Raw genomic sequence first — 19,799 nt, forward strand, 5'->3', positions numbered from 1 at the left:
AAAAAAACTTAAAAGAACTTGCACAAAGATTAGCAACAAAGCCCATTTATACCAACAGGTAATGTGTTACCTTCTCTCATAGCTCACACACCACCTCCTGTTTGTGCAGCCCTGCTTCCACATCCTGACCATGCGGCTGAAGGACTGGATGCAGGGCTCCTGGTGTCCCACCAGAGCCAGCTCCAGCACTGGGCACACATTGGGCCTGCACAGGGGAAAAGAAAAACACAATTTTTATTTCTAACACTAAATTTAGACACCTAGAGAAGCGCACATAAAGCTCTGCTGGGTGTAACAGTTTGAACCAGAATTTTTACAGGTGTTGGAACACACTCCAGCTCCAAGCCTTGGTATGTGAACAATGCACTGAAATTCAGGCTCCTCACAAGTCAATGAAAGATTTACCACAGATTCAAGGGCAGATAGGATTTATCTGAACTATTGCTAGGGAAATTGTGTATTCTATAAGAGCCCCCCTGATATCAGTCCCCTCAGGGAAACACACGGAATTGGTAAGAGGAAGTATCCTTGTTCTCTGCTGATTATTCCTAAAATAACAAGACCAAAATAAAAGCTCTGCTTTGGAGGATGATATGTAATCTTCATCCTGCTACCTAGCCAGGGTTACAAAAATAGCAGGATTGCAGGAGGTATGGAGGGTCAAAATAAAGGTTACATGCTGATGGTTTTGCAGAGATTTTGTCTGCCTTATCCCAACTTCTCTGCCCTGGTATAAATCAGGAAATTTTGCATGACAGAAAACAAAAGCAGCAAACACTCAAGGTCTAAATAAAACCATAAAGAATGAGGGGTTTTGTCATCTTTGAAGGCAGGAACCTGTTGTGACACGAATAAAATTAACTCACGGATTTTTTTTTTTTTTTTAGTAGTTTATAGATTGTTAGTGCAATAACTTAATCACCAATTCCCCAGGACAGCCTGGGGAGGCTTTGCAAGCACAAACCTCAGTAACTCAAACACAGCAGGGAACAGGCACCTTCTATACCCACCCTGGCAACATCACAATTCAGCGAAGTCCTGCCCCAAATTTCAGTCTGAGCCCTCTCCAAGCTAGAGAGTGATCAAGTAACACCCTGTCACACTTGTTTCCTCTGTCACAGGTAGGAACAAGACCCTCTGCTAGAAAACCTGGGACTGGCATTAATAAGAGAGCAGTTCCAGCCCAGGAGCTGCCTGGCAGTTGGTCGCCATCACTTACAGTGGGTATTGTTAGTCTCTAATTCAGGATTTATGGAGTTTTTTAACTCCTATGAAGCCTGAACACCACACAAGGTAGCCTTGCTAACAAGAGAACATCTTTCATCCACAGGTCTTCAAGTGGTTTTCAAATATCATTAAATTAAGCCCGCGCAGAACAAGAAAACACCATAACAATGATCAGTCTTCCTGCAGAGCTGAACACTTGGGAGAAGCCCTGCCTGGATCAAATCCCACAGGATTTGAGTGGACAAAAGCCCCAGTGCTGTGCAGGATGCTGTCATCACCCCATGGAGAATGGCACATCCAGCCAGGCCACCAGAGCCACCACAGCTCCAAGGGAACACCTGGGACATCATCTCAGGGCAAAGAGGAGCTCTGCCCAACAAGGACACTCCAGGAGGAGGAACAGAACGGATTTTTCTTTGCAATCAGTTTTGGGTTTGCTGTTGGGGGAGTCAGATCTCCCATCAGTTCCAAGCATGTGACAGAATCCAAACAGCCCTGAGGAATTCAGGCAGCCCATGGAAAGGAAGGCAGGAGAAGAAAGCCCATGGATGTAAGCTCTAGAACACCATGGAAAAAAAAAGCAGAGTCAATTTGTACTGGAACACCTGACCTTGGCAGAAGTTCCTGAACTAGAATATCTGTTTCTCCCAGGCTTTAGAGCAATTAGAGCAATCATCTCCATCATCCCAACCCACACTGCCAGTGGACATCCCTCCATGTTCTTCCTCCTCTGCTGCACTGTCCATACTCAGTATTGCTCCATATTTCCCATTCCTCAGTGCCAACACCTCAGAGCAGAACAGGAGATGGTCACAGCCCAAACCCCTCAAACAACCAGGCTTCCCCCTCATTCCCAAGTCATCTCCACCATTTATCAACCCTTCCCATGTGTCCCAGCCATCTCCCTCCAGAATTACCTCCCCATTTTACATATTTAGCTGAAGTTCAGAGGCATTGTTCCCAAGCCATTCTTAGCACAAAGTCTGCCATTTGTTTCCCATCCAAAGAAGATCTTTGTGTGCCCAAAATCTTGCCTGTTTTTCCTCCTTTCCATTACGTCAGTTGGTCTAATAAAACCCTTGCCTTACTTAGCAACCATGCCTCACTTCGCAGGCTTTTTAAAATGACTCTCCCTCCAGTGAATAGAACATCATGTTCTGATAATTCATGCAGATCTCCTTTTATTAGAATTGCCTAAAACTTTCCAGATAAAGGTACATTCATATGCATCGCTCTTCCATAAATAAAAGAGAGGAGCTGACAATTGTTGTAATGACACGCTGAGCCCATCCCACAAGTTCCTCCTCATGTGATACTGCCATGCTTCCAGGAATAGCAGCATTGACTTCTAGGATATGGTTAATGGGAACAAATGACGCTCACAGAACAAAACAAGCCAGCAGCAGAGTCATATGTTTATGAAGATTTATTCAAAGTAAGCCATTCCTCCTTGGTGCCCTTGGGATAATTTAAAGGCAGATATCAAAACTGCTGAAACACTATAATTAAATTGCAGCAATTGCATAACATGTAATCCTGTGCTGGCAAAGCTGGGAATCAAGCATGCCCTCTCCAACAATTCAGCATCCTCACAGCTCCCCACACACACACAGAGTCAGCAGGGCAGGTTTGGGGACATCTGACTCACTGGAGAGCTCTAAACCTCAGAACAGCTCCTGCAACCAGAGAAGGCACAATCCAGCACTGTGGCACTCTGCTAATTAGAGGCCATCCAGGATTGAGCAGAAGCCTCAAGTTGATGTAGTGGTGTATCAGAGAACAGCTCCTGTTTCACTGCCCTCTGCATTCAGAGGATGTTTCTTAATGGGAGTTTAAGTGTTAAAACAAGCAAAAGTCTCAAAGGCATATTATGGGCCAGGGTTTGATTGATACAGCAGTGCCTTTAAACCCTTTTGCACTGGCACTCTGTGCCAGCCAAGGCTAACACCAAGGCTATTATTAGCTTGTCAGTCTGACTCAGGCAAGGCAGAGAGCTCTCTTAATATTTGCATTAGGAGACTGCCCTTTAAACAAAGACACCCTACACACTCCCAGCTCAAGACTTGAGATTCTAATGAACAGATAATTAGACCAACACAGAGCAAGAGCGGCCTGGGCTAATCATCTGGCTGAGGTGCCTGTGAACCTCGGCACAACGGGAAAAGTTCAGAGAAAATTAAAAGCATCTCCAGGCGGGATATAATTCATTCCTGTGTTTGGAATTTCAAAGAGAAAAGGAATAGATCTACCACAAAAAATTGGTTTGAGTTGGAAAGGACCTTAAAGATTACTCAGTTCTAACCCTCTGCCATGGGCAGGGACACATTTCACTATCCCAGGCTGCTCCAAGCCCTGGCCTTAGACACTTCCATTTGTAAAGGTCCATCATATCTCTGTGATAGGGATAGTTTCTTTTTCTACCCAACACCTGGAATGCCAAAGGAAATCTCTCATTCTACCCATCTACTTTTACCCTGCTCAACACAAGAACCTGAAGGTAGGCAGATTTAACAGCAGTCAGAGAGCAAACACACATCAAGATATCCCTAAAGATTTCTTTCAACAGCACAAACTTTAAATCAAAACATTAATGAAGACGAATTTGGCTGTCTGATTTCAGGTCTTTCCACAGAGACTGCCTGAATGACACCACCTTCTACACTGAGTCAGACAGCTGTTAGCATCTCCCTAAAACTGAGATGTTGCAGCCTGCATTGCCTCAGCTGACGAATTTGCAGCCTGAACACTATTGATCTTCCCATAAATCAGTCAATAGATGAAACCTGTCATCAGGAGCAACTTGCTGGAATCCTGGATTTTTCAAAACACTAATTGGTTGCTGCTCCTTCCCCTTATGCTGCTATTAAAAGTTTAGAAAACCTCAGTCTGCTTACTCAGTTTTAGTTTGAAAAGATCAAATAAGAGTTTTCTGAGGGGAACCAAGATTACAGTCAGGGCTAAACTCTCCACTGCTGTGATGATAACTGGTTTTGCACTGGAGATACACTGGTGTTGATCTGAAAATAGCTGTATGCTGCTACAAAGGATTTGGTCAGGAGCTTTTCAGGTTAACTGTCTGAATCCCCTCACACCTCTAACATCACCACTGTCTCATAAAAAAGACTTCTAGAAAGACAAGGTGGCAGCTTTCAGAAACATGTGGCACTGCAGAGGAGACACAGCCAGCAGCATGATGTTGTGTGCAAAAGAGATGCTGATTACAAGTTTTTAATCTATATTATCTCAATTTGAGAGGGGAAAAAACTGTGTTCAAATAACACAGAATAAACTGTGTTATTTGAACACAGGAAAATAAAAGTCCAATTGGGAAATAGGGCACAGAAACAAAAGGTCCAAAGAACAAGTTACATATATTGGCTTATATATATAAATTTTATCTCTAGATACATATTGCTTAATTGAACACTGCTACGAAGGATTTGGTTAGGAGCTTTCCAGGTTAACTGTCTGAATCCCCTCCAACATCACCATTGTCTTATAAAAAAGACCTGCAAAAAGAAAAGGTGGCACCTTCCAGAAACATGTGGGAAATAGACCACAGAATCAAAAGGTCCAAAGAGCAAGTTACATATATTGGCTTATATATATAAATTTTGTCTCTAGATACATATTGCTTAATAATTCACAAAGCCCAGAATGACAGAAAAGGTTTTTATTTTTTTTTTTAAGCTGCCAAGCTCCCCTTTCTAACCTTAATCTATTTTAAGGCTCATTTCCCTGATCAAATTAATCAGCACTACCAGAGACAATTAGGACATCCTGCTCCCTTGACCACTAATCAATCCCTGCTCTCTCCTGATCCTGTATCAATATTTGTGATGTTCACAGCCCCGCTGGGACACGGCTTGTAAGCACCAGGCTCATTTAGATTAGGTCTCATTATCACTGCTGCTCTGTGCAGCAAGGTCCAGCACACCAGGCTGCCCCATCCCACAGGTTGCTAATGCACTGCTGCGTCTCACTCACATCCTCCCTCTGATTAGATGGAGCAGCCAAATAACATGAGAGTTCCTTCAGCCTTTGTGCCCTGCATCTAGATGAAGAGCAAATCGATAGGAGATGATTAATTACACACTCAGCTATTATAACAACAATAAGATTTTTGGTTCTTGCCGCTATCAAAGTTCAGCGCCCGTCGTTTACCTTCCACTTAACCATCCTCCTCCCTCCCCCAGCACAGAATCATCTATTTGGGTTGGCAAGGAAAGGAGAAGGTAAACATGCACATCCACATCATTTAACCACGATTGGTCAAGCCACCTTTTTTTTTTTTTCATTTTAAAATCAGGGAGTGATTTTCATTTTTTTTCTCTTGTAGTGTCATGTAGATGCAATCCCCAGCAACATCCAGTTTTATAGTTCTGTTTGCTACATCCAGGACAGCACCAGTGACCAGGCCAGCACCAACACTCAGATTTACAAAATTTAAGGACCCAGGTCCCAAGGATCTGTCTCTTAATTAGAAAATCATATGGGATATCACATAAAGGAGGCTAAGAAATAGTTGGCATGCAATCATTGTTAAGATAAAGCAGATAAGAGTCAAAAATCCGCATTAAATTGAGGGTGTAAAAGTGTGAAATCAGGGAGGGAAGCGCTAGGTGTAATTTCACATTATCTCCACCCACTGCCATTATCACTGCCCTGTGTGTAACACCCCAGCAAACTCTAGTCCCCAATAAACCAGCCAGGTGCACACTCCTGAGCTCCCTGCAGCAGGAAGGCACAAAGGGACCTGATGTTCAAATATTAACACAAAAATCATTCCAAGTGTCACACCACATGTCACAAGGAGAGAAAGCTCGCTCTGGTTTACAGCAGGTGCCACACTGTTTGACAATGAAATGAGCTAGAAGGCACTGAAATCCTCAGTTCTATTTCAGCAACCATATCCAGGAATTGTTCATTGCTTTTTTGGTGCCTGCCGGATTTTAGCAGTTTCGAAGCAAAACTTTTTTTTAAAGCTTACTTTTAAAATAACATGGAATATATACCTTCCAATCAAACATGATTACATCTAATGTATGCAATATATGTAAGAAAAATCCCTACATGCCAACATTTTAGGTGTTAAAATATTCCAAGTCTTTTACTTCCCTATAAATCATTAGCTTGATACCGATGTCCATTTTTGAGGGGTTTAGGGTTTTTTTTTGTTTGGTTTGAGGTTTTTGGTTGTTTGCTTTAGCATTAAGAAAACTTGGTTAAGCTAAATATTTAATTAATTTTAACCACAGAAAAACTAACATGCATTAGTGGATTAGTGTTCAACAGTGGTAAAGTAGAAGGGGGAAAATCTCAATTTATATCTTTTGGATTAGAAACTTATGCTGAGGTTCTAAATAACCCACAGTTCCTGGTGCTGCTCTACAGAGAGAGATGGACAGGCTCTGACTCACAATTATAAGATATAAGCAATATAATGATGAAAAGTTTATACAGCAGTATTTTTCACCATTGATGGTGCACTGGTCAGGCAGGGAGAGCATCAGCAATTACAAATAAAAGGCAAACACTGAAGACTCTCCCAAGGGCTGAGATGCATAAAAACTCATTTTATATAGAGGAATATAACAACCTAAAGACCAGGCCCAAAATACCCAATTGTTCCATAATTTATGGGGATTTCTTCATTAAAAAACAGTGCAGAGCACTCTATAAAGCCTATTATCAGGCACACCCTGAGACATTATGCTAAATTTTCAATATTGAATTAGGTCATGTACATAAAACATGGTCTGGGCATGGCATTCTCTTCCAAACAAGATTTTGTGCCAAGCTCTGCTCTGACTTACAAAGGGAAGACAGCAAGATGTTTCTACTAGAGATCACAAAAGAAGTGTCAGCACTCTGACTTGAACAACATTCCCCTTTCCACACACAAATATCCATCCACAGAGCTCAGAGATGGAGCTCAGGGCACACATCACAGCCCTCACCATCTCCCAGCCAAGGCAGAAATATCAAGTTCCCCTCTGGAACAATTAATTATTAGTTTTAAAGCAAGGCTGGAAGCTGGAACCCAAAGCACAAGCTGCATATGTTCAGTACATCATTTTCAAATGCTTTGATTTCGCAGTAATGAAAGGAAATTTCTTTCTGCTCAGAAATAAATTAAAAGCAATAGATTTGAGAGGGGAATGTAAGCAATAACAGGCTTGGATTTCAGAGGAAGGAAATCTATTAACTGTGTTCAAAGAGAGAAGGTATTTAATTGGTGAATAACACAAGTCTGCAATATGGGCTGTTAACCCCCTGGGAGCCAAAAGTGTCACTGCCATCAAAGTTCTGCTAAAAAGTCACCTGGAGACCAGGTCTGCCACCACAGATAATCTCATCCCTCCTCACCAGGGGGTTTCTTCAAATTTATTAAAAATATTCCACAGCCTGTCATACCTAGATCATGGCATGCCTACAACCAGGAAGAGCAAAACAATGCAGAAGAAAAGTCAAAGCAAAAACCAGGCAATTTTCTCAAGAAATACTGCAAAAACACATTTCAAGCACATTAAACTATTGCATAAATAACTAAACTACAGCAACATTCCATAACAATTACACCTAAAGAAACCTGACAAGCTTTTTCCTCTTAGGGTATATTTTTGGAGAGTAATGTGAGAAGTCCAATCCCATTAAAAGTGAAGGGGCATTCCCCTTTACTTTTTTACCTTAAATGTGCAGTTTAAGAATCATACAGTACATGTAAGCTACTGTAATTATGAGCAGGAATTTTCTAAACCTCTTGTGAGATTTAAAACCATTTTATGATGTCTCTGTTTCAAACCCAGGAGTCTCTAAAACTGGAAAATATTTACAGTTTGAGTTCATCTTTGGTAAATATAACAACTTCAGGCTATCAGATTTTACTGTGCTGTCTTACAGCTATTTCAGAGTTGAGGAGAAAGTCTTGATCTCATTTTTCTCCTGAAGAGCAGGAAAACGTCATAAATCAGGGAAAGCACAGTACCACCATGACACTCATTCATTATCCTCAAGTCTCCTGACAGTGAATACACTGGGGCAGAAAACGAGGAAAAGAGCGCTTTGCCATCTGTTAAAAGACCAAATTCGAAATTAATATTCCTCCAGGAGCTGTGAAACAGAAGCTTGAAGTGCAAAGTCCTGAGGAATGGATTCTGTGCTGCAGTGCTGACCAGCATGAGCTCTATCTGCTGGCAGCAGCCTGTAGTGCACAGGCTGAAAAAAAACTATTTCTGTTCAGTGTGATCTTCACAAAGATCAGAAACATCTCAGTCTTCAACGGCAAATTCAAGGGTTGGGGAAATAGGGGGTGAAACCACCAGGAATTTTATACCATGCTTGCTAAAATCACATTATCCAAGCCTCAAAGGCTGATTTTACTGCAACCCTATGGAGTCTGAGCAGACAGGAATGGGAAGAAGGGCTTCAGGTTTCAGCTGAAGACAAGTTAGGTAAAATTCAGCCTAAAATCAAAATTTGCCAATGACTCTCTCAGGTGCCAGCATCACTTCAACCAAGGTTTAAAGAGAAATACTTAATCTCACTTGATGTAAAAATTTAATACAAAATTAAACTATGGTACACATTTGAATACACCACTAGCAAACCTTACTCTCACCAGAAAAGCTTGCAAATTTTAACTACAAAACCTTCAAGTGTAAGATAACCCATCCAAAGAAGTCAAGGGGATTCCACTACATTATTCAGCTCAGCTCAAAAAAGGAAACCTACTTTAAGCCCTTATTTAATGCCAGGAAGACAAGCTTTCCTCACACCTGCAAATTGACATCACTGGAGGTGAAAATAAAGCATATTGGCTAAACAGCCAATACATTGAGACATTTTCTCACCAAGAAATGATTACACAATCTACTTTTCACATCATTTGGACAGTATTATAACCGAATTCCAGGCTCCAGGTTTAAGTTTATCTCTGTATACTTTATGGAAGCATTTCTCGTTTTGTTTTCTGTGCTGCATTCCAAATATTCAGATTGACATGCAATTTGTTCTGCTGCAACAATCACAACTCGGAGGCATCCCCTCATATGGAAACACTTTGCACAACATGGAATGTGGAAAATAGTGGACTTTGCCTTTTTTAATGATACCTTAAAAGGAATTTTTATTGATGTAACTTGAAGAAAGTGTCCACAGGCACATCTGTTTGCAGTGGTGCAAAACCAGCCCTGTGTCACTGCACCCAACAGCTGGAGCAGCTGAAGGGCCAGGTTTACTCGAGGTTTGCAGATGCAGATAACATGCGGATGCTAGAATTTCCTTTTGGGAACGTGATTTATCAGGAGGAGCACAAGAAAGCTGATACTGCCCCAAAGAATTGGAGGAGCCGGAAAACAGCAACTCAGCCAGGAATCCACATCCAGGTGTTCCTTGGAATGCGACCAGACTGCTCGTGGATAAAGTGAAAATATGCAGATACAACGTGTGAGCAGTAAAGAAAAACAGTTTTATTGCAAGATTGAGATTGGATCCTCTAAAAGCAGAGCAGCCCCTTCAGATGTCATCCTGGACCTGCAGAGCCACAGAGCAAGTCAAGGGGTTTAATGCTGACAGAACCAAACTGATCTCCTGCCTTTGGCAAGGAAATCCTCACCCACCTCACCTGGGAACAGAGGAGTCCATTCTTGAGCCGTGTCCCAACTCTGAAAGGTGATATTTATTGCACAAAGGGGGTTCCCAGCACACAGCTCACACCTCCACTGCCTCTGCTCTGCCCTGCACCCCTGACTACGAGCAGACAGCTGTACTGCTCCAGCTCCAGGGGAATTTACCCTTTAGGAGAGGATTTACCACTTCTGACAGCAACCCAAGTCCTCCTTTGGTTCCCATTTCTGCCCTGTCCCACAGCTCCCCCTGATTTCTAGATAACGCCCCTGATGCTAGATAACCACACATCACACTTGTATTGTCTTACACACCCCAGTTTTGGGCTAGAGAGCTCACTACAAAGTGTCAAAAATGTGCTTTTTATCATCAGACACGGTTAATTCCTAATTTAAAGGCCCAAATATGCTTTACAATGAAAATGGCATATCTGCTCTCTGGTCATTCCAGAGTTCTCTGAAGTTCTATTACAGGTTCATCAAGGGCTAATTGTATGGAAAAGCAGTTGATAGAAATATCTCATCATTCTCTAATCTGTTCTACATTAAATCTCCTCAGGGGGCTTGGAAGCAGAACACCAACATCCCCACAGATCCCTCCCATTCCTAGCTAGGAGCAAATGCTCAAGTTAGCAACAGAATAAAAACAATTATGAAGAATATCCTGTGTGCAGCCTCAGCCACATAAGATCTCAATCAAAACAACAGCAAAGAACACACTCAGCATGGTGTGTTCCAAGGGATGCATTTGCTGTTCTGATTTCATTGACTGCAGATGACCAAAGTCAAACCAGAACTGTTAGAAAAAGGGGATTCATTTCAAAAATCCTCCTGGACATGTCACTGTTTCTTGGTGAAAGCTGGCAGAGTCACTCCTGAAGGGTGGTGACATCTTGCATTTGTGCTCACACCAAAGTCCCTTAATAGCAAGAAAGTTTGGAGTAATACTTATACTTGCTCCAGCTTGGGAAAATCAGGAAGAAAGGCAGTAATTTCAGAATTAGGACTGTTGGGAAAAGCACTGAAGGCTCTGACACAGTCTGGGGGTTTGTGTGGCTGCTCCTGACTGCTGCTGCCACTGACTCCAGCCCAGCAGCAACATCCTCACACAGCATCCCTTCCAGGAGGGAATGCCTCCTCTGCTCTGTCAGTGACACAGCCTTTAAAAAGGTAAAACCAAACAAAAAATTCTTTGGAGGCAATTCACAGTTAACAGCACCTCCAGCCTCAAAAGTGCAGAATCATAGTTATTACTGATGTCAGATGCAAACAGATTAATGTAGGCCAATGCTATTCCTCCTCCTGATAGAGTAATTGCTCAGAAAGAGAGCACAAAGCATGCCTGAAAGGAACACAGAGCACTTTCAACAAAGGAAAATGTTTTACCACAGAATGAGCTTAACTTCTCTAAGCACTGTGATGGATACTTCGTGCTCCAGCAAAATGGAGTAATATAAACCACCTTAAAAGCACTTCTGGTAAATGCTGTGTAAATATGTATTGCATAGAAAGCCAGTGAGCAAGAGGCTTGGAAATCTCAATTTTCAGACAAAATAAAGAACTAAACTGAAAGCAAATACAAGACATTAATTATGAAAGAGTGGCATGAAGATGATGAAGATAAAACCCAGGAAGACAAGAGAGGTTAGAAATTAGGCTATACACAGATATTTGAAAAGGCTGTTGTCAGGTTGCTTTGAGAGGGGGAGCAGGGGGGTACAACATTCCTTAAAACACAAGACGAGACAGGCACACAAGGAAAAGTAAAGGTACACAGGAAACAGTTCCCATCAACATTCAATTTCAACACGCTAAAACTTTAACCACAGATTTCGTGCATGCAACCAGCTACTCCCTTCTAGACCCCGACCAGAGAGTCACCTCCGGACACAAACATTGCACCGCGTTTACAACAAAGAGCGTTTGCTGCTCGCACCGTGCAGAGCCCCTCGGAGAAAGTTCCCCGGCGCCGCTGCAGCCGCACACGTGCGGACCCGGCTCTTTGTGCGCTCCGGCCGCGGCAGGATGGACGGATGGATGGAAGGATGCTCCTCACTCCCTGCCCTTCCCGCACGGATCCCCGATCTCTGTCCTGCTGCTCTCCCCACGCTGATAGCAAAGGCAGGAGCAGCCCCGGAGCTGCCTTTACCTCTCACAGCAAAGCCAAGCCCAGCCCAGCGTTCCCTCCCGGAGCCCCGCAAGCCCATCCAGGACAGCCCAGCGGGTTGGGGGATGCGCGGAGTTGCGGCGAACCCACCCAAACTTTCCCCGGAGCCGAGGCGAGCAGGAGCCTCCCGGCAGGGCCACCCACAGGCGGGGTGTCCCGGCCGAGCCCGCACACTCACAGGGCACACACAGCTCCACGCACTCACACGGCCCCACACAGACACTCGCACACTGCCCCGCATACACACATAGCCCGCACACTCACTCACAGAGCCCCGCACACTCCCATACCCCGCACAGACACTCACACACTCCCATAGCCCCGCACAGACACTCACATGCCCGGCAGCAGCCGCGGCCCCGCGGCCAGAGCGCAGCCCAGCAGCGCGGGCAGCAGCAGCAGCGCCGGCCCGGCCCGCATGGCGCTGCGGGGAGCGAGGCCGGAGCAGCACCGACAGCGGCTGGAGCAGCACCGACACCCGCAGCAGCAGGAACAGCAGCGGCAGGAGCAGCAGCCGCGGCCCCCAAATCATTTAAAGCGGCGGCAGAGCCGCGCCACGGGCGGGGCGGCCTCAGCCCGGCCCCATCCCCGCCCCGCCGGGCCCGCCCCGCAGCGCGGAGAGCGGAGCCGTGCCGTGCCGTGCCCGAGCCGAGTCGAGCCGTGCCGAGCCGAGCCGAGCCGAGCCGTGCCGTGCCGTGCCTGTGTCCCAGGAGCTCCCCGCGGGAACGCTGCTGCGCTCCTCCTGCAAAGGGAGCTTCCCCTGCTCCGCATCCCGCGGGAAGCGGCTCCGGCAGGCGATGGGCAGGGATGTTCTCCATGCCCGTGCAGTCTCCAGCCGCCCTCCCTGCTCTCCCTGCGCTGCCGGGATGCTGACGGACACGGATCTTGGCCGCTCTTAATTTCCTCTAGCCCTTCTTTGTTCTGTGCAGGATGCCCAGTGCAATCGTGTCTGAGCGCTTCCGAGAGGTAACAGTGAAAATAAACGCGTTGAACATCTTGAGGGAGGGATAACACCGCTGCTGCCTAGAGTTAGTGACAGCAAGAACATAAAACTGGGAACTCAGGAGTGGTTTCTAAATCCCAGGGCTGCCTGCCGTCCTCCAGATCATCCTCTCATCTTTATGATCTCTCCAGACCTTTACTGCTGTCAAAACACAACTCTTTCCCCTTACTGCTGAGAGAAGGGGGACCAACTGACCTGGAAAGGGAACTGTGCATAGTAGCACATAAAAAATTGACAAAAACACACCTTAAGCGTTTCATGATCTTATGCAGGTCTCCAGGTGCGCTACAGCACGGCTTCCCTCTCTCCAGAGAGCTGTGACTAACCAGGCCCTGGGCTGTGAACAGCAGATGGGCCCTGAGCCAGCCAGGGCTAAAATCTGCGATTCCTTCCCTTGGCCTCCCCTTGCTCTGAGGGAGCTCCTGCACAAATCTGTGACAGGCACAGCTGGGTGGGTGCACCAGCATCCTCACCAGCCAGCAGTCAGCCTCTGCTTCACAGAGCATTCATTTGTCTCCCTCGCAGCCCTGTAACACGATACACCCACTTCTCATTTTCCACACACTTTACAAGTGGTTTCCTGTATGGTTTTTAATTTTCCAAGGCCTTCGCTGGAGTAGGTAAACATTTACCATTCATAACAAGAAAACTGGTTTTATATTGTTCATTGCTTTGAAGCTTGCATGGACATGATCCCCTGGAGATTTTATCAACTGATTTCTTTTTCATGGGGAAGAAAACTCACAGCTGTTATCTGGCCTTAGAGCAGAGTAATTGTACCCTGAAATTTCCAATGAATGGCTGAGTCTTTCTTGTGTCTGGAGTAGTTTTAACTCTACAGGACCTTGTGTTGAGCTAATCTCATTACCTCCCGCAGAGAACATAGTTTTTAATCATTTTATTTCTTAAACCCCAGAAAATCTTTCTTCATAAAATAATAGATGTTCATTATGTCAAGGCTGAGTGTTCATTATGTCCTGTGATGTCATCCCAACCTGGATTATTTTCAGGATCACATCATGGCAAAATAGCAAAAGATCTCATTCCTCAGTTGTTGGGGATTTTTCCAGGAGAGGTAAATTAGTCTTTAAAAAATACTTTAATTTTTTCCATCTTAAGGAACTGTAACTATTCAACATTGTTCTTCAAAGCTGTGTGTGATCATTACAAACTATACACAACATTTATTATACCCAGTTGTTAGGAATAAAGGACCAGCAACATGCAGACTGGGAGGTTCTGAAATGCAGAGTGAAGGCCACTAAATAGATGAGACCTTTGCCTGGGGGCCACACAGCAAAATGCAGCTGCAGCCAAACCCTGGAGTAAAAAATCCCTCCTTTCTGAGGAGGCTTTAGCTGCTGTGACCTTGGCATTGTCCTGAGCTCCAAAGCCAACCCAGCCAGTGCAAAGTGTTCTTCTCACAAATCCAATGTTTTCTCCTCTGCTGTGTTTTATTGAGAATATCCTGCAGAGCTGTTGACTTTAATGGGATGACTCCCATGGGCAGAGTTGCAGCATTGGTGGAAGGAGTTTCAAAGCCTCCTGAGATAATTGATCTGCTGGGATCCCAAGTCAGTTAAAGCTTCAGACCTGACTCAGAGGTAGAAGCTGACTCATTTATTCCACTTCTTACACTGGGCTCTGGTAAAAAGGGCTCTGGGAACAGCATTAGTGACTTCTTTATATTCCACATCCTTGCTGTGACCAACCAGGCACCTTCCTGCTGTCCTGAAATTTATTATCTATAACTTCTGCATCTTTGACCTCAGCATCTACAAACAGCACCCTGGCCACTACCAAAGTGAACCTTTTCCTGGCTGGGAAAAGGAGTAAATTAAATTGCATCTTGCTCAGCTAAACCAGCTTTTGAGCTGAGCAGGTAAAGTGCCAATTCCCCTCGGTGGCTTTGTGCAGTTATAATGGGATGCAATTGCCTGGAGTACAAGTGGTTAGGGGAAAAAGAAAACAGCTCGTGCCCTCCATATAGTACTGAAGGACTTTCTAAGGGATGAAAATTGCATTATTCCCCTCTCCTGTTGATCAGAAAATTGTTCTGTCACATTCCAGTGCAATCCAAATTCAGCGCATTATTTACGACAATGTCCAGATCACGAATTCTGTAAAAGATTTGGTATTTGGTATCTCTCACAATGTTCCATCCCATCCTCTCCACTTTAAAGCATATTTCCCCCCTCATTAGCATTTTAATTTTGATGTGTAATTTCCTGCAAACAGGCTGTGACAGTTGTTGTGTATCCCCAAGCATGAACGAGTGTTGCCCAAAACTTTGAGTCAGTGTCACGCCATCCTGTTCTATTTTCATTTTTCCGTCTAATTCTCAGCATCTCCATTGCCAGTCTTTTTAAATTGTAGCTAGTTACAGGCTTTAACAGTCCAATCTGATATAAAGAAATTTTCGTGCAGAGATTGTAATTAGGAAGGCTGAGCTCTGTTCTGTTATTAGCAGAATTGTGATTTTTGGAGTGGTGGGTTAATTGCTAATAACCATATGCAATGCTTCTGTCAAGATGTTTCCCATTACAGTAATTAACTTAGCAGCTGGGGTAACAGACATTTACCATTTGTCTTCACAGTATCCCTGATTTAGGATTGCTCCAAAACCCTTTTTGGACTCTGTTTGTTCAATTCCCAGGTGGAAGATGAAAAAGAGGGGAAGCTGAGGAGGGGAGATCTGGGAAGAGAAATAATACCTGTTTCAGATGTAATGTGTCTGTCAGTGGATCCTCAGGAGTTCTGGATTTTTCTTCACTAATCCCAGCCTTGGACCATCATTTTCATCAGCACCAACAGAATGGAGAGCATGGCAGAGCAGCCTAAAACAGAGAATATTTTCAGAAATGATTACTCAGCTGCTCAAATTAATCTGATCATTATTGAGGATTTATTAAATGAAAAGTGCAGAATTTTTCATTGCCTATTCATATCCTTAAACCTCAAAATCCCTGTGGTAGGGGATTTTTTTTCTTCGTGTTTTGTAGTCAACTATACAGATATAAACATTTTTTGTTAATTACTTCCTTTCTATGCTGTCTCACTGGAGCTCCTTCCTCCACAGAGCTGTGCCAGAATTACAGTAATATTATCAAGTATATGGCCAACCTGAAAATTAAGAAGAAAATAAAGTTGTTCTCTGAAGCCAGATCACACGACAGAGCAGCAGCGATTTCGTTGATTTAATTCATCAACAGAATATATTGAAGTAATTCATTTTGTTTACGAGATAATTTTAAAGACTTTTAAAACCATGATGCTAGATTCATCCTTTTTTTTTTTTTTTTTAAAGTTTGCTCTGGCCAGAGCAAATTCTGTACAATGCCACATTAAGGAAGGTTTGGTAATATCCTTAAAGATGTGAAGCAGCATGCCAAGGGCACGGGAAGCTTTCTGTGTTGCAAGGAATTGGCTTTGCTCCACTACAAGGAATTGGGGAATGCTAATTTACAGCAACTGAGGATCTGGCCCGTGTTGTTAATCATAATTATGGACTTACTTTGGGAGGTGCATTTTCCAAACTAGTTGGGGGAGACAAGAAAATTAAGTTAAAATTATTTTCTTCCACAGGAGGTAAAAGCAGCACATAAATAAATACTTGGTGTGGCAGTAGATCTTTAAAACCTACAATAGTTTCTGGCACTGCAGCGTCCTGTGATATTTTTTCCTCCAGCACATAATAGTAAGTTTCTGATAATAGTGCTCACAGACAGCTTTGATTATAACCACTTGTCAGGGAATGGATAACTAGGAAAATAACACCATATTCAACTGTAAAAAATGCTGCCTGGAGTACATTAACAGAGTGATAATTTCTGCTAATAGCAGCCTCCGAACCCCATCCATTAGCTTGGAGTTGAAATCCCTTCTTCATTTCTGTCCTTGCGAGCATTTCTGCCCTCTGACCCTCTGTCCCTTTCCTTGGGAGCAGCAGAGCCATCCAAGGGTGAGGATAAATCCGTGTGTGAGCACTGTGGTGGGCACTGGGGACAGGACACTGCTCGTGGGCAGGGGTGTTTGTTCAGTAGGTTTGCATTATTTGGGAATTCTCTGCCAGCATCCTGCTCCTTCCCCGGCCTCCTCCTCCTCCTCCCTGCCAGCTGGAGCCACCAGCTGCACTCTCCCAGTGCCACAGGAGTTTGGGTTTCATTCGTGTTCCTTAGGAGGAGAGGGCAGGGAGGGAAAATAGGAAAGGTCTGAACAGTTCAACCCCAGAGCAGTAGGATCAAGAATCACAGAGTTGTTAAGGTTGGAAAAGACTTTCAGGAGCATCAAAATCCACTGTCAGCCACCACTGCATTCACCTCTAAACCATGTCCTCAAGTGCCACATCCTCAGGCTTTGTGGACCCTCCATGGACAGTGACCCCACCACTGCCCTGGGAGGTTTGTTCCAATGCTTACAACCCTTTCCACAAAGAAATTTTCCCTAAAATCAACTGTAAACCTCCCCTGGTAATACTTAGGACATTTTCTTCTTCTCCTGTGGGACACACCTGACTCTCCTCACCACAACCTCCCTTCAATAAGCTCCTCACCCCACTCAGTCTCTCCAAACAGAAAAATGTTTTAACAAAGTATTTCTGTATTTCTTTTTGACATGATTAGCAGAAGCCCATTGATATTCGAGTCAGGAGGATATTTCTGTAGGGACCCATTACATCTGATTGGGAAAATAAAATGTTACCCACATCCACAATTACTTCTATAAAGACCACTGATCTCATCCCTGAGCTTTTCTCTTCAGCACTAGTTAACCAAAACTCTGGTAAGAACAGGCTCTTGACAATATAATCCTAAAATAAGTTTTATGTTGGCAGGCAATAGCAACTGGGAGTACTTTAATCTATTTCTGGGTTTGGGATAACGACACTCCAATGAGTGGATAATCTGGTGTGCTTGTGTACATTCCAATTAAAATCACACATTGGGGGGAAAGTCACATCTTCTCTGACCTACACAGGTGAGAGCCAAATGTAACTCTAAATTTAATGCAGCTATTCCAGCCTCATCTCAACACAAAGGAAAGAATTAGGGGTTAGAAAGTTCAGAGCAATCCTTTTTTTTTTTTTTTTTGGCAGAGCAGTGTATTTCTAAATATCTTCTAGGAGGAACTATTTTATTTTATTTTGGGCAATTTATTTTTTTTTCACAGTCATCTTCTTTTGGCCACACTGATACTCACCTGAAAAACCTGCAAACAGCTGAACAAGCAACTCATTCAAAAATTTAGCAGAGTATCTTCATGCTTGTTCATTCAGAGAAATCAAATCTGGGGTATTCATGCTAGGAGTGTTTAAAGGCTCATCAAGTCAGGAGATACTGAGAGCCCTTGGAGGCTTGGCCAATCTGATTATCAAATATTCCTGATCCATCCAGAGGACAGGAAATTTCAGAGAGCTATCCTCTAAGAAAATTGAAACAAATAAATGAAAAAAAAAAAACCAAACCAAAACAAGAAACTCTTAAAACATGTGATAAAAGAGGTTTGCTGGCCCTGATGAATTTTTCAGTTGGTTCACAGCACAGCTCAGTGAGTGCCAGGGCAGCACTAAAGGGATGAAGTCAATCACACAAAGCAGGCACTAACAACACTCCAGCAGCCTCAGCCTGTTAAACTCCAGCCTCAGCCAGCACTGATACTTCAATCATTCTAATTTATCCTCCGGGGTAGGCAGCCCCCTCAAAATTTGGGTTTTAGATGTTCGAGCTGGTAACTCTCATCTGCATCACTGAAAATGCAGTCACAAAATAAATCAAAGTGAAAGAGGGCTCAGAAGTGGGATTCTCCTCAGGGTTTGCCCATCCCTTTGGGATTGCTGGTGGATCTCAGATGTGAGCAGCCTGAGCTCCCCCCTTTGTCTGACACAGTGCTGAGCACATCACTGGGACTTAAAATACCGAAATTCAAAGGAATAAATGCTTTGTTTGTTTGCTTGCAATTAGGAGCTAATGAAATCCCAGGAATACACTTGCAGGTGCTTTGTCACAGAACTGAAACTCAGTAGTGTGTTCCTGGCTGTACCTTCCCTCTCTGTCTGTTCTGCTGACACAACTAGACCACTCTTCATTCTCCCAAAGACATTAGAGCATTACTTTACTGGTTTTTCCTCCAAATTACCTGCCTGGCTACTGTCACCATTGATCTTTTAAGTCCTTGACTGAGTAATCAGTCAGAGAGCTAATTAATGTAGTGGCTTGGAGGGAAGGATGAAATGAAAAAGGAGATTTTTTTTTTTCCCTTATTCTTGATGTTTTTATTGCCTTTGAAAGGTGCTTTATCCGCAGCATAAAGGAGCATTTGTCTGTGCCTGTTCCTCCTGTCAGTTCACCTACTATAAATCTATTTCTCAACTATTAACAGAAACCAGGAGAATTTCATGGGAATGGTGATACTGAAATCTAATGGAAAAAAGAAATCTAAGATTTTCTATTTGTTTTTCCCCCACTGACACTCACAGACTGCAGTGTGTGTTTGGAGTCAGTAGCAACTGCAAGACCTGACCCAGATTCTCAGATGGTTTTAGAACTAAAGAGATGTTTTAATATTTAAATAGCTTTGTTATATTTTATAGAAAAAAATATATGAAAAAATAGGTCCTTCCTTCCTTCCTTCCTTCCTTCCTTCCTTCCTTCCTTCCTTCCTTCCTTCCTTCCTTCCTTCCTTCCTCTGCTCCCCATGTGTGATCTGCAACCCCCTAAATTTATCCAGATTCATTTTTAACCAAAATGGGTCAAACTCAGGTGCCTGAACATACAGT

General features: G+C 43.7%; 1 protein-coding gene across 3 annotated transcripts in view; it reads right to left on the bottom strand.

Annotated features, from left to right (window-relative positions):
• The window catches only part of LOC102062060 (uncharacterized), a 191,920-nt gene extending 179,270 nt beyond the window's left edge, over positions 1 to 12,650 (bottom strand). Inside the window, exons 1-2 of one of the 3 annotated variants that reach the window (XM_074547471.1) lie at positions 12,359 to 12,650; positions 71 to 205 (exon numbers count right to left, since the gene is read on the bottom strand). In XM_074547471.1, coding sequence (XP_074403572.1) covers positions 71 to 205; positions 12,359 to 12,441 — 218 coding nt within the window. In that variant the 5' untranslated portion in view covers positions 12,442 to 12,650. Of the gene's footprint in view, positions 1 to 70; positions 206 to 11,790; positions 12,227 to 12,358 lie in introns of those variants that run through there. The other 2 variants (XM_074547465.1, XM_074547469.1) reach the window with 2 other exon arrangements.
• Between the last annotated feature and the right edge of the window lie 7,149 nt (positions 12,651 to 19,799).

This window comes from Zonotrichia albicollis, chromosome 9 (genome assembly GCF_047830755.1).
Source record: "Zonotrichia albicollis isolate bZonAlb1 chromosome 9, bZonAlb1.hap1, whole genome shotgun sequence".
NCBI lineage: Eukaryota > Metazoa > Chordata > Aves > Passeriformes > Passerellidae > Zonotrichia > Zonotrichia albicollis.